The 15,557-nt window shown below is 39.0% G+C and overlaps 1 protein-coding gene across 3 annotated transcripts in view; it reads right to left on the bottom strand.

Moving 5' to 3' along the window:
* The window catches only part of BLTP3A (bridge-like lipid transfer protein family member 3A), a 67,174-nt gene that overhangs the window by 4,160 nt on the left and 47,457 nt on the right, over nt 1-15,557 (bottom strand). For 2 of the 3 annotated variants that reach the window (XM_074311195.1, XM_074311197.1), the window contains exons 12-20: nt 10,932-11,073; nt 10,402-10,595; nt 8,507-9,975; nt 3,241-3,437; nt 2,737-2,891; nt 2,495-2,645; nt 1,321-1,568; nt 691-799; nt 447-553 (exon numbers count right to left, since the gene is read on the bottom strand). In XM_074311195.1, the coding sequence (XP_074167296.1) occupies nt 447-553; nt 691-799; nt 1,321-1,568; nt 2,495-2,645; nt 2,737-2,891; nt 3,241-3,437; nt 8,507-9,975; nt 10,402-10,595; nt 10,932-11,073 (2,772 nt within the window). The remainder of the gene's footprint in view (nt 1-446; nt 554-690; nt 800-1,320; nt 1,569-2,494; nt 2,646-2,736; nt 2,892-3,240; nt 3,438-8,506; nt 9,976-10,401; nt 10,596-10,931; nt 11,074-15,557) is intronic. The other variant, XM_074311196.1, reaches the window with a different exon arrangement.

Below are 15,557 nucleotides of genomic sequence, written 5' to 3' on the forward strand. Positions count from 1 at the left end.
ATGGACAAGTCATTTAACTTCTTTGGGCTTTAGTTTCCTCATCAGTAAAAGAGGATATGAACTAGATGACCATTAGGGTTCTTTCCAACTTTAAATCTATGATTTTTTGAATATTTTACTACTATCATGATTCTCTTCAAAATTACACATTGCATCACTGAGAAAAAAGAGAGATAAGAAGTAATTAATTAGGATTTATATAAACAAGACCTACAATCCCCTTCACCTCCTCCAAAGACTAAAGATCAGCCCATTTGGGACAACTGGAATGTGTGATCAATAGTCATTCATTTGAATGAATTGTGACTGTGCTACTTAGCCCTGTTTAGAGTGGATGCTACCAGATAAGAGGAACTCAAAAGTATATGTGGCTGGAAGGTCTCACTGCCTAAATTACATACACCTGTAAGTTTGGGGAGGCATATCTTGATCAACCAGGTCTTTACCTGGGGCCCAAAGAGCATTCCTGCAGGTAATCCAACCACCTGTTCTTCTGAGTGTTGCTTTTTCTCATGCTGAGGACCTTCCGATGATGGCTTGTCCTGGGCAGCAGCTGGGTAAAAAAAAAAAAAAAAAGCATTAGCAGTGTCAAACTGTGGCTTCTAAGTAAGTGGATTCCAGAGTTCTTATAAGGAAAAACAAAAAATAAGGAGGGAAGGCATGTCCAAGAAGGAATCATGATCTACTTACCTACAATCTGGAAGACACCATCATCATCCCTCTTCACCACAATATGCTCCAAGGCCAGAGTGACTGGGACAGGTCCTGGAGATGTGGGGTAAATTGGGAGGCTATCATCCTATAGGAGAGGAGAAACAACCTCCTGATGTCCCCAGCCAGGCTAGACAAAACTGCCTTGATTCTTTGAAGCATCTTCTTGCCATGAACCTTGAACTTTCCCATCTCTGAATTTCTCATAGCATTCCCATCATGTACAAGAGCAGGTATGTTATGTTACAGGAGAAACTAAGGTCATACAGTGGTCCACTGCCCAACAAATTTCTCACACAACCATTCTCATTCGTTCAATAGAAATGTATAGAAGCACTTGCTCTGTTCAAATCATAGTATCACTAAGGAAAATAAAAAGTTAATCACAGTCCCTAACCTCATAGTTTATAGTCTAGCTGAAATATAAGGTGTCATAGGGATAGTTATAACATATACTATTACATGATGAGTATACTTACTAGACAAAATACAATACTATGTGACACCTGAGGGAGGATATAGACATCATTACAATGTTTGGCTAAAGATCTATAGCTTGAATTGTACTGGCACACTATCAACAAAGGAAAATGAAAAGTTTTTCCTCACCTTTAAGGTGATGCTCATATTCAACAGTTCAATTTGCATAGGGATAACCACAGGAATCTCCTCATCCTCCAAGAAGGGCCCCAGGCCAGTAAGCACTGAAGTCAACAATTCCAGACTGCCACCTTGGAGCAAGAGGTGAAGGAAACCACTCTTTGAAGCCAATGGAGAATGAACAGCAGCACAGGGTCCCACATCAAATCGGAGGCCCACAGCTGGGTTGGTGTGGCTAGTCTTTAGAACTGGAGACTCTGGCAGGGAACATAGAAAGAAGGCAAATCACTCTTGTGATCCTATTAAGAACCATCCTCAATCAGGAATTAACAAAAGGGGAGTAATCTTTAAGACACAAGACCCTCTGTTCAATTAGGTTTCTTCCTTTCTCAGGATTTGAGCGTTAGTATAAACATACCTCAAAGAGAAACTAACATTCTCACTTACTTAAGTTTCCCTTTTTTTTTTTTTTTTAAAGGACAAGGAATATTTAGGGATGGATCCTAGATGCTAATGAAGTTGAGAGTATATTTGCAGATGTCAAAAGAAATGCAACCAAAGAAAAGTCTACACCTGGTGTGTACTCTAATCTTCAAGGTGAAAGAAAAACATGAGTAAGTAATGAAATGGGAAGCCCATTAAAAATTCAGATCTGCTTCTGCCACAGAAAGATGCCATCATTTTCCAGATAAAAAGAGGTTTCCATGAGATTCTTCCTCCCCGGAGGCTTCCATAAAGAAAAGGAAGGTGCAGCACTAAGTATGAGACCATGGGAACACACGTCCCATAAGCAGGGATAACCATAAATCATTGTGTACATATATATATATATATATATATATATATATATATATATATATACATATATATATATATATATATATATATATATATATACACACACACACACATATATATATATGTATATATATGTATATATGTATATATAATGATAGAGTAATTTGGCTTTCATATGCATTAGTTCATTTGATATAATCACCCTAAAAGGTAGCCAGAATAGGTTCTATCTCATTTTTTTTCAGACAAGACATTAAGAACATCAAAGAACTGAACTGACTCCATATCCAGAACCTATTCAAACATTCTTTGCATTAATTCATCTCAGAAGAAAACTGCACTAATGACCTCCTCAGACAAACCTCAGAGTAGGAGTCACTCTTACCTGGGCACTGCTCATGTAGAAACTGCCAAAGCCTCACAATGCCTGGCTGCTGGAGGGCTAGTTCCTCTGACTGTAGGGTTACAGTGAAGTCCTGCTCTCGTGCTTCAATACCAAGAGCTACCTGGCTTACCTTTAGGACTAGAACTGATACCTGTAAAGAAAAGGGCATTAAGACTTGAGACTCACAGCAAACAATGCAAATGGCCTATTTCCTATGCCTGAAGAAGAAATGAAGAACTAACCGGTTGAAGAATAGGATCTCTCTTGCTAGGTGACACTGAGCTATTCACTTCTGGAGATATTAGGCCATCATCATTTATTCTGGGGCTCTCTTGATTACCACTATCATCCAATGTTGATGGGAGCTGTTCTGGAGGTACTAATTCCAATCCAGAATCTGTAAGAAAAAATATTTGGGAAGCAGTCTGGGACCCAGAAGTTAAAGGATACAATCCAAAACTGAGAAACTAGCGCCCTTTCTCCCTAAGTGTCAGATGTTTCCTTAGTAAAAGAGCAAAATAGTAACACTCATAATGTTGTAAAGATAAAGTCTAAGGTAATTTCAATTATATTCTACCACTAAGTTAAAAAGCTTACCTTTTTAAAAGAAATTTATGTGTTATGAGGTTTTAATTTTAACTCTTGAATTCTGCCATCTTGAATTCACATAATTTGCCAGAGAATATTATAGGCATTAATAAGAACAGAGATTTCTGAAGATTCTCCTAAACTCTACTTTTACTTACCGGATTCCAAAAGCATTACAAAACTATCACTTCCATCGCTGTCCACTGAAAGCCTATCTTCAGGGCCACCACCATCCTGTGAGACACCATCAAATGATTGCTGAGATACTGTCCTCTTTATTGAGAAATAACGAAGCCTGGCAGCTCCTCCGCTTGCTGAGGTTCCTCCCTCCTCTACTTTGGCCATGGGCTCCCTGCTTATAAAATAATATACAGGGCTAGATAATATACTTATTCCTCCAAAAACCAGCTATAAACTCACAAAGTGGATTTCATGAATGATCACCTAATACACAATAGCTCTTCAAACATGAATAATATGGAAAATATTAAAAATGATATACATGTATAACCTATATCAGATTGCTATCTTGAGGAGAGGAGAGAAAAAGGAGGGAAGGAGAAAAAATTTTGAACTAAAAATCTTACAAAGATGAATGTTGAAAATTATCTTTACATGTAATTGGAAAAAGTAAAATTCTACTAAGTAAAAAAACAGAAGACTTTCTTCAATAGCTGCCAACCTGAATTCACCTATTGTAGCCCAGAACCTTTGTATTTTTCCTCTCCTACTCCTAAAACCATCTTCTCTAAACCTCTTACAATTTTGGCTGGTCTCAGTCACTTAGAATTAATGAGAATATATACCTCCCTCTTCTTCAGTAGAGGAGCAGTGAGGGACTTGAATATAAAATGGTTCATAGACTGTCAGTTATGCTGTGTTGGTTTTATTTAACTCTCTTTTTCTTTTTTTACAAAGAGACTCATAGGATGAGGAGGGGAGATTTGAGGGGATGAAGGAGGGAAAAATAGAGAGAGAGAGAGAGAGAGAGAGAGAGAGAGAGAGAGAGAGAGAGAGAGAGAGAGAGAGAGAGAGAGAGAGAGAGAGAGAGAGAGAGAGGGAGAGGGGAATGTGTGTGTGTGTGTGTACTGGAGCATGTTTTCACTGGAGTAGGACGATGTAGAATGAGGAAGCTCTCACTGCCAACACAGGTTTGTACCTTCAACTTATGGTTTTAGAGAAACGCCTCAAGGTTTGAGAGATTGCCACTTGACCTCAGAGAGTTGGTAGGTTAATCAATCAACCAACAAGTATTTATTAAACTCCTACTTTGTGCCCATTACTGTGATAGATACAAGGGATACAAGTATAGAGAATGAAAGGATCCCTACTAATAAAGTCAAAGGAAGGACTTAATTCAGGTCACAGTTTTATAGCCCTTTTAGGCATAGGGAAAAGGATATCCGTAAATGACTGATATTTTAAGAAATACATTATTATACTGTAGGTGAAACTGTGAATTGACCCAACCATTTTGGAGAGTAATTTGGAATTATATTCAAAGAGTTAAAAAATGAGTTAATCCTTTGACCCAATAATACCACTATTAGGTCTGTTTCCCAAGGAGATAGAGGAAAAAGGCAAAGAATTTAACATGTTCTAAAATACTTATGGAAGCTCTCTTTGTGGTGCCAAAGAACTGGAAAGTGAGGAGGGCTCATTAATTGAGCAATGGCTGAATAAGTTGTAATATATGATTGTGATAGAATATTACTGCACCATAAGAAATTACAAGCAGGTTGTTTTTAGAAAAACAGAAAGATTTGCATGAAATAATGCTGAATGAAGAGAGCAGAACCATGAGAACCTTATATACAGTAACAGCGATATTGTTCGAAGAGTAACTGAATAACTAAGCTATTCTGAGTAATATAATTGTTGAAATTAACCATGAAAGACTTATGAAGGAAAATGCTATCTACCTCCAAAGAAAGAACTGATATATAGAAGTATGGTTCTACATATAAATACATACATATATATATATATATATATATATACACACACACACACACACACATATGTATATCTCAAATGTTGGTCTTCTGTAATGCAGGCATGGGAGAGGAGGAGACAACAAAAACATAAAATAATGTAATTGGGAAATTAAAAGAACTATATCAATAAACTTTTTTTAACCCTCATTTTTGAGACTGTACTCCTTAAAAAAATGTTTCCTTACTTAACAGTATTTTGTTTTTTACAATTATATGTAAAAATAGTTTTCAACATTCATTTAAAATTTTTTCTGATTATATATACATATTAATTTTTAATAAAAATTTATTTACAAATCATGTTTAGAGAAATAGCAGAACAAAAGGGGAAAAACCACAGGAGACAGAAAAACAGAAAAAAGAAGTGAAAATAGTATATGTTGATTTATATTCAGTCTTCATAGTTCTTTTTCTGTATGCAGATTGTGTTTTCTATCCAAAATTTATTGGGATTGTCTTGGATCACTGAATCACTGAGAAGAAGTCTCTCATAGTTGATCATCAACATTCTTACTGTTATTATTAAACACAAAGTATTCCTGATTCTGCTTGTTTCACTCAGCATCAGTTCATGTAAATTGTTGTAGGCCTTTCTAAAATCAGCTTGTTCATCATTTTTATAGACCAATTTGATTATCTCCATATACCACAACTTATTCAACCATTCTCCAATTGATGGGCATTTACTCATTTTCCAATTCTTTGCTACCACAAAAAGAGTTGCTAGAAACAGTTTTTGCACACATGTAGGTCTTTTTATCTCCTTTATGATTTCCTTGGGATACAGACCCAATGGTGGCACTGCTGGATCAAAGGGTATGAAAAGTTTTATAGCCCTTTAGGTATAGTTCCAAAATGCATATATAGATCCAAAATGAATTGGATCAGTTCACAACTCTACCAACAATGCATTAGTGTCCCAGTTTTCGCACATCCCCTCCAATATTTCTCATTATCTTTTGCTTTCATATCAGCTAATCTGAGAGGTATGAGGTGGTACCTCAGAGTTGTCAACATTCATTTTTGTAAGATTTTGAATTCCAAATTTTTTTCTCCCTTCTTCTTCTCTCTCCCCAAGACTGTCAATGATCTGATAGAGGTTAAACATGTATAATCATATTAAATTTATTTCCACATTAGTCATGTTGTGAAAAAAGAATCAGAACAAATAGGAAAAAACATTAGAAAGAAAAAACAACTAAAAAAGTGAAAATAGTATGCTTTGATCTACATTCAGATTCCATAGTTTTTTCTCTGGATGTGATCAGCATTTTCTATCATGAATCTTTTGGAATTGTCTTAAATCACTGCATTGCTGATAAGAGCTAAGTCTAGCAAAGTCAATCATCACACAATATTGCTGTTAGTTTTGCTTACTTTACTCAGCATCAGTTTAAGTAAATCTTCCTAGGTTTTTTCTAAAATCTACCTGCTCATCATTTCTTATAGTATAATAATATTCAATTACATTCATATACTATAATTTGTGCATCCTTTTTCCAATTGATGAGGAACCAATTCTTTGCCACCACAAAAAAGAGCTGCTATAAATATTTTTGTATAAGAGAATTCTGGGGGAGGAGCCAAAATGGTTGAGTGAAGCCAGGAAGCTGCTCCATCTTTTCCAGATGTTTCTGGAAAAATGTTTCCTTAAAATCATGAAACCAAGTCTCTGAACAGAATCTGATGGAATGAAATCACTCCCCAACTCCAGACAGATTAGAAGGACTTTAAGAAAGGTCAGTCTCATTGGAATGAAAGGGTTGTTTAACCTAGCTCAGACAATGTGCAGAAAAGCCAATGAGAGATCAGAAACTGAGACCCTCTGTCCTGACTCAGTAGTATGGCAGACCACGGGGGCAGGCTCTAATCTCAATGCAGAAGGCAAATTGGCATCTTGGAAAACCTGGCTGTTGCCTAGAGAGAGCAGGGAGGATTATCCCTTGTGAGCAAGACTTCAACATAAGGGAGTCTGTGCTCAAAGCCAAGGCTCAGAGCTGCACAAGTAGTTGGAATTGTTACCCCTGCAATCCCACGGACAGAGCTTAATCATAAAAGTCACAAAATAGGGGAAACATTTTTGTATAAGTTGGTTCTTTTCTATTTTTAATGATTTCTTTGAGATACAGATCTAGTAGTGGATCAAAAGGTATACACAGTTTTATAGCTTTTTAGGTATAGGTACTCCTAAACAATCTGAAAGATTTATAGAAGTAAACTATAAAGTGACAGTATTTATGGAAAAAATTGGCAATCTATTCTTGCACCAGTGAAGAGCACCAAAAGCAACAATCATTTAATAAATATTTTTTGAATGAAATTTATAATCTCCCAACAAGTTTAGAATGTTCAATTCAACAAATAATTACAGATGAAATAAAGATAATGTGTAGGTTCAAAGTACTATGAAAAAGTACTATGAAGTTTTACAGAAGGAAAGAAATCACTTCTATTCTAAACAAAGTGAAGTTGAAAAGAAATCAATGTTCTAAGAAGGAGAAATGCCTTGTACAAAGAGAAGAAGGCAGAAAAGCAAAGAGCTCAATTTAAAACTGATGAATAACACATGCATGATAGATATAGAAGAATAGAAGAGATTGGAAAGATGAATCATTTTCTTTAGAGCTCTGGAATCATCTTCTGAGATTATTTACTCTCTCTTATTTGATCAATGAAGAATCTCTCCAGGGATGGTAAGTTACTCATCCAAGTTTATTTGGACATTTGGTGGCATAGTTGGATCAAGAGTCCAGGACTCGTCTCTCAATGTGACATTTTGGTCAGACAAGACCAGAGATCTGGTACAAGATCATATACATAAAAGTATTTACTCTGAATACTTCAAAATGTTAAATACATATAAGATACTAGAATGATGCCAGATTAAGATATACCAAGAATTGGAAAAGAAGATTCAGAGGAAAGCACAGACACCATGACAGCTTTGGGACTAACATGCTAAACATTAAACCTTAAAAATCTGAACAGAACTGATGAACATGATGGAGAGTCATTGTTTCATGTATAATTCTTTTCTATTCTTCTTTGCATAAGAAAAAGCTTGATTATTGGTGTTTGTTCAGTTCATTATAATAAAAAAATTTAATTCTTCTTATCTATGAAATAACATAAAGCCCAAGTGACCATTTTAGTACTTTGTATGCAGAAAATACATATGCTCCCTCTGCTTCGTAGAAATGAATGTGGCACTAATGATAAGCTCTCCAACTGGCATATACTTTTTGTATATTGCCATTACTATCGTTAGCAACATGAGTAGCTTACCTTGTATTGTTATACAACTTTCTGCATAACAGATCTGTTGTTTCCTATTTTAAGGTCACATAAGGACAATTCTGGAGCCAAAGGTTTAGAAGAAAGGGAAGGGATATGAGGACTCCTAAAGGAAGGAGACAATGATACTCACTTGACTGGAGGAAGAAATAACATTTTGTGTACTGTGGAGGCCATCCGATCTTTGCCTAGGTTAAAGGCATCTTTGGTCAATGACACGGCTTCCTTGGTAAGATCCATAGTGGCGTGAAGGGCTTCCTTGGTTGCATCCTTGGTCAAATGTATAGCACTGGCCACCTCTTCCTCAATGTTCTTTACAGGATTCGCCTCACCCTGATCACTCAGAAATGTGTCTCTACTCACCACCTGTTGCAGTATGTCAGATGGATTAGAAACCTGGGTTTTCCTCAGTCTTTTAATCTGTGAAGATTCCATGGATTTATGGATCTCCTCCTCATGGGCTTTGTCTCCCAGCTGTGAAGAGTTGTCCTGGTCCTGCAGTATTCCATTACTATGGGAGGGATCTGCTCTATCCTGTAAAGTACACAGGTTTTCAATGCCACTGTCTTCTAGGACCTTTGTTGGGCTTAATGGACCCCTCTCTGAGGAAGCATCAGACTTCAGCTCCCTATCCTCTGAAGGAGAGATCTCTGAATCTATGAGACTAGTGGTCTCTGAGCCTGCAGAGCCAGCCTCTGCAGTGGGAGTAGTTGGAGGCATGAGTAAGGCTATCTCAGTGCTAGGGAACAGGATCCCAATGCAAACTGTCTGGTGTGGCAAAGGAGATCCAGTCATTGCTTGAGTGTCCTGAGCCAACTGCTCCTGAAGACTTTGAAGTGCCTCCTGCAGTCGGAGCAGAGCCAAGTATTGGTAGTGATTCAACCTCACTCGAACATGGGAAGAAGAGTGTATTAACATATGGACATCTGCTGTAGCCTCCATTTCCATTGTGGGTCCTTTGCTGTCCGCACCTCGATTACCTTCTCTCAGAACATTAATGACTTCAGGAAGTCCAGAAAGACTCTTCAGATCACATTCTGTCTTAGACCTCTGATGAGATCCAGACTCTGGGGCAAGAAACATGGGCTGGACAGTATTGCCAAAACTGGCTGATGGTTTCATCTTACCCTCCCTGACCAACAGCAGTTTCCGTGCCTGGGCTTGCTGCCAGCAGATAGGCAGACAAATCCATATGGATAAGGGGAAAGGAGCTACAAAGTTCAATGCATGTCCTTTGAAGTTCTCTATGCCTTCAAAGTCCAGAGATATTTGGGTGAAGTAGATTGACCAGAGGTCTTGGGAGGCCAGATCCCTCTGAGGAAGAAGAGTACTGAGCTGAGGGGCAGGAGAGTCCATTTGGAAGGCATGATGTAGGAAAAGCATGTGGAGGAGGCTGAATCCACCTGGGACTTTGGGAAAATGAGAATAGTTGGAATGAAAGAACTCAGTAGCAGCAAAGCTACGAAAGATATTCTGGAGGTCTGTACAACTACAATGCAGAGCGTGGCGTGTATTAGTGGCAGTCATGGCAGAAGTGGAGATAACAAGGGCCTGGGGTCGATGCAAGGAAGCCAACTCTTTTTTCTCCAAAGGGAAGTTCAACTGTAGAAAGAGAGTGAGATATATTTCACAATGGCCATCTAGTCACCTTAGCTCCAAGCAAGACTAAAATATAAAGAAGCCATCCATACTGTCAGTAAGCTATGCTTATTCACCTGTGTCCCAGGATCATAAATAGACAATGTACTATTAAAATTTAAAAAGACCTTAAATATTATTTAATGCACCCTACACTCACTTGACAAATGAAGAAACTCAGGCCCATTAGGATCCATTTTGCCCAAGATCATATAAGTAATAAATAGCAGAACTTAAGATTTGAATTCAGGTCCTGATTCCAAATCTAGTGCTGTTCTCCAATGTTATACTGCTTTCACTATAAGAGCAGGCCAGAATGAACCCAGGATCTATGGTTAATTGAGAGCAATAGTTGAGAATGAAGGACTAAAATTTTACTTTTATTTCTACCTTCAACTGGAAGGTGTCCATCAGGACATCCACATGCTCATCCTGTTGGTTTGAATCCTCAAGTTTGTAGATGGCCTTGAACTGTTCCAGGCTGCGGTATAAATCCAATAAGAAGAGGTTTCCCCAAAGCAAACTGATGGGATCTAGGGTGAAGGTTAGGCCATTCAGCTGCACATAGAGATTGGGACAGGGAACTGGAAAATAAGAAAGAAACAAGTTTCAGCAATACAAATGTGGTAAGATGTTGTTTATTAAAGATAATATCCAATTTGAAATTAGGAAAAGAGAGACTGCCTAGATTAAGATTATCAAATTTGGAGTCCAAGATACAGAAATCAACTCAAGCAACTATTTTCAGCCATAAAACAATGTGTTCAGTGAATATATCTCTAACAGATATAAAAAGACAAAACATAAGACAATGGTAGGGATAGGGGAGACAACACACAAAAAAATAAATAAATAAAAGGAGAAAGGGACCAAATCTACTTTTGCAAAATAACCCTTCATCTTCAGGTTGAACTGCTTACCTGGGAGTTCCTGATTATCTGGAAAGTAATACTCTGTAAATTCAATATGAATGGCAGATATCTGAGTAGGAAGATTGCCAAGTTTTCGGTTGCATGAAAGGAGGGTGGATGGCTTCTTCCTTGGTTGCCCCGCTGTAGAAACCTAAGTCATCAGGAGCTAACATTAATACTGACAGCAAAATTCAAAAGAAAACTGAGCTTGGCTTGTGAAACAAAATAAATATTTCTGCTACCCTTGTTATGAAGGACAAGAGTCTGCCACAGAGAATAACATTTTAGATATGCTCTCATAGAAATGCTATGTAAATCAATTTTCACTATTTCAATTCAATCAAATCTAATACAAATGTTGAGTATTTACTAATAATAGTCCAATCAATCTTTTTTTTTTTTGCTCAGTAAATGTGTAGCAACAAGGTATACAGGAAAATCCACCAGCAAATTCCCTGAACACATTCCTAAAACTAGATAAGCTTTAGCAAAAAGATTCAGAAAGGTATACCCAACTTCCCAAAGAATAGGCAAAACATGAAATTCCCAAAGCCTTCTTCATACTGATGTAGTAGGACACTATGTCTCCCTGATCTTTGTGGAAGGTGAGGGAAATTCATAAAATTGATCTCCACCCACCTGAATGTCCCAGCTCTGAGAAAGCTACCTGGTTCCCACAGTTATCTCCCACTTCCCAATTGATCTGGGAATCACTTTGGTCTGAGAAACAACCACCAGCCTTTATTGATTTGGAAATTAGCCCCTAATCTCTCCCTAACCCCAATCATAGAAGGCTAATAAAAAACAATATTCTATACCCAAACCTTTGCTATCTTCCTAATCAGGAAACAGCCCACTACGGGAAATAGTTTCTCAGTGAAAGTAAACCCATTTTTTGCCAAAAAAACCTCACTCGGAGATTGGGACTGTGAATTCTTTCGTTAAAAACCTGCAATACTGGCCTGGAGACTCTCATGACTGTTAGGTTGTCTCTTACCCCTCAACATTTGGTGGCCTGCTATGAGGATCCATGAAATTTTACATTCTCCTGGCTGAAGTAAGCTTCCTCTTGCCTCTATTATCTATTCTATAGAATAGAATGGGACAACTCAAACACTTGGGAAGGTTTGGAGCTGTCGGGAGCTCTACTCTCAGCAGACTTCCTTGACTAGGGCTGCCTAGATTCAGAATTCCTGCGTCTTTTAGCAGAAGTACCCTTAACCAGAGGACTTCTATCACTTGTATCCCTCTCTAGGTATGCCTGTGAGCTCAGGATGCTATAGAATCCTGAAAATCTAAGACTTGTGGCAAAAAATTGGACAATCCACCTCTGTCTCTATCCCCAAGGATTCTCCCTTAGATTGTCTCTTTAAAAAAAAGACAAATTTGGTCTGAAAGATCTCAAAACAAAAAAACTCATTTATTTTTGCAATGCTTCTTGGCCTCAATATATTTTGGGGAACAGAAAAAAATGGCTCACTAATGGCTTAATTAACTATAGCACTATCCAGTAGCTTGATTTATTTTGCCAAAGGCAAGGCAAGTGGACTGAAGTTCTCCATGTCCAAGCCTTCATGGCCTTGTCTCAAGATCCTAAATTAAAACAGCACTGCAGGATGCTGCTAAAATTTACTGGAGGGGAATCAAAGTTAGATACTAAACTTTTTAAATAACCTCCTTTCCACTCCTTTAGAAACACAGGATCCCTCCTCTGCACCCCCATGCAGTCCTGTCAGGAGGCCTGTGAATCCCTTTCAGAACCATCTCCTTATCAAAGACAGGACCTTATATCCAATAATATTTCTTAACTCTGTCCCCCTCACTTCCTGAACCAGATTCTGAGTCTTCCCTCCCCCCACTCCTTAATCCCTCATCAAAGTGTTCCAAGAAGTGGAATCCCTTTTTCTCCTCCTCAAGATCCTGATTCAGCCACCTCTTCTAACTTCTGCCCTCTGAGACAAGCAGCAGACTCTTGGGAGGGACACTCGGGGTACAGGTGCCCTTTTCAATGTCATACTTTTCCTAGATTAATGAAAAACTTGGCCCTTACTCTGAGGACTCCACTAAATATATTGAGGGGTCTAAGATCATTGCCCTCCAATTTGTTTTTTTCCTGAGAAGATGTTAATATTAAACATTCTGCCCCAGATATATGGAGAAAACTGCAAAAGCCAGCTTTTGGGCGCTCAAACTTCTCTGACTCAGCTGTTAGAAACAGTCTTTAATAATAGGGACTAAACTGCAGCAGAGGAGGAAGACCGCAATGTTAAAGCCAGAAATGGAAAACAGTTCCAAATTTTAGCTTCTGTCATATCCTGGGAACCATAGTTATAGCTTCAGATGTAATGGACAGGGTCATGAGGTTGACAACTGTCCTTGGAGGAAATCTTCCGGTCCTTGTCCCAAGTGCAACCAGGAGGGGCACTAGAGGAGAGACTGCCCACATGTGACAAGCTACCTCCCAATGCCCTACACTCCAGCAGGATTTTGGGCTCTCCCTTCACTCCATCACAACAACCAAACCCTGGGTATCTTGGTATGTGGCTGGTAAGACCATTGAATTTATTTTTTGCTATGGGGGCTTCTCTTTCTGTGTTGCATCAACACTCTGGTCTAACTGGTCCCTCCCTCCATAGAATGGGAATTGAAGGGAAACTTAAGAGGTGTTTGGAGACTTTTTCTCTACCTTGCCAGTTTGGTGACCTGTTATTTAAATACTCCTTTCTTATTATTCCCTCTTATCCTGTTCCCTTATTTAATGGTGAAATTGGAGATCCAGTTTTCTCTTCTCAGACCTCCAGGTGATTTTTTTGTGCTTCTTTCAAAGCTCTCCTGTATTCCCTCTGAAATCTGGGAGAAAATTAATTCCTCTGTCTGGAACCAAGGAATCCCTGGGTGAGTCACTCACGCCACTCCAGCCTTAGCCAGGCTGCAGGATCCCAGTGTATTCCCCCATAAACACTGATACCCAAATAAAGGCAGTGGCTAGGGAGGGATTTCAACCCCTGATTAGAGAAATTTCCTAAGCACAAACTTTTAACATTGGCTAAGATTTAAGGAATTTGGAGCTGCTTAACAGCAGTCTTATCCAATATGTGGATGATATTTTGCTCTGCAGCCCCACCCAAGAGGCTTCCTTAGAAGCAGCCAAAAAAACTCTTAATTTTCTGGCTTTTAGGAGCTACAGGGTCTCACGTTGCCTGTTAATTTGTCCAAATATTTGGGCCATAACCTAAGCTCCATCCCAGGCCTTGACAGCCTTCCCCTTGACTGGAGCCCTGATCAGGCCAAGGCTTTTAAGACCCTGAGAGCCAAACTGACTTCTGCTCCTGCCCTGGCTCTACCTAACTTAGAAAAGCCTTTCACTCTGTATATAGATGAAAGGCAGGACCAAGCTTACTTCTCAAAGGAACTTGACTCAGTTTCCCTAGATTGGCCCTCGTGTCTTAGAGCAGTGAGGCTTCTATGGCCCTCTAATTGAAGTTAGACCAGAAAGAAGCTAGGGCAGCCATTGGAGGTTTTCATCCCTCTCCAGGTTCAGAGAATTTTAGAAGCCAAAGGGCATTAGTGGCTTGCTGATGGGCGGCTTACTAGATATCAGGCTCTCCTGTTAGCTATCCCTGACCTGACTCTCTGGATGTGTCACATCTTTAACTTGCCACTCTGCTCCCTGACAACACTCAGTCAGGTGACATAATGTGAGGAAGCTTGAGGGACATTCCTTTTGACAACCCAGATGGTGAATAGTTTACAGATGAGAAAGAAATGCAGGTTATTCTGTGGTGAACCTCAGTAGCACCTTGGAAGCTAAGCCATTGCTTCCTGGGACTTCTGCCCAGAAAGCTGAACTCATTGCTCTACCCAGAGCTTTGGAACTGAGGAAGGGAATGAGAGTGAACATCTATACTGACTCCAAATATGCTTTTCATATTTTGCATGCTTATGGGGCTATTTGGAAAGAAAGCAAACTTTTGACAGCAAAGAATTCTATTAAAAATGCAGGAGAAATTCTACAGCTATTGCAAGCTGTCCACAAACCCAGAGAGGCTTCAGTCATGTTTTATAAAGAAGGAAGATTCACTTCAGGTAAAGGGGAATAGATTGGCAGATTCAGCTGCTTGAACTGCTACCCATTCACCTCCTACTATGGCACCTTTAATCCCCCAGCTGCCTGATTCTTATACCCCTTCATATAGCTCACAGAAACAAGCCCTTACAGAAGAAAGGAGATACACCCTTTCTCTTTTTTGGTTGGTTTCAAACACCCTTAAGCCAACTTTTAATCCCAGAGGCCAGTCAGTGGAAACTTGTTCTTGGCCTACACCAAGCTACCCACTTGGGAAGAAATGTTCTTCATTCCCTTATGAAACATTTTTACTGGTCACAAGCTGGGAGAAAAAGTTAGACAGGTCTGTCAGGCCTGCCCAGTTTGTGCCCAAGTAAATCCTGAAGGAGCTGTTAAACCTCCCCCTCTCCTGAAGTCTGTTCAGAGAAGGGCCACATACCCAGGGAAGATTGGCTTTACACATATGCCCCCTTGTAGAGGTTTCACGTTGCTTTTGGTCTTTGTTGACACCTTTACTAACTGGGTAGAAGCTTTTCCCTGCAGGACTGAGAAAGCTCAGGAAGCATCAA

The sequence above is a fragment of the Sminthopsis crassicaudata genome, chromosome 4 (assembly GCF_048593235.1).
Source record: "Sminthopsis crassicaudata isolate SCR6 chromosome 4, ASM4859323v1, whole genome shotgun sequence".
Taxonomy (NCBI): domain Eukaryota; kingdom Metazoa; phylum Chordata; class Mammalia; order Dasyuromorphia; family Dasyuridae; genus Sminthopsis; species Sminthopsis crassicaudata.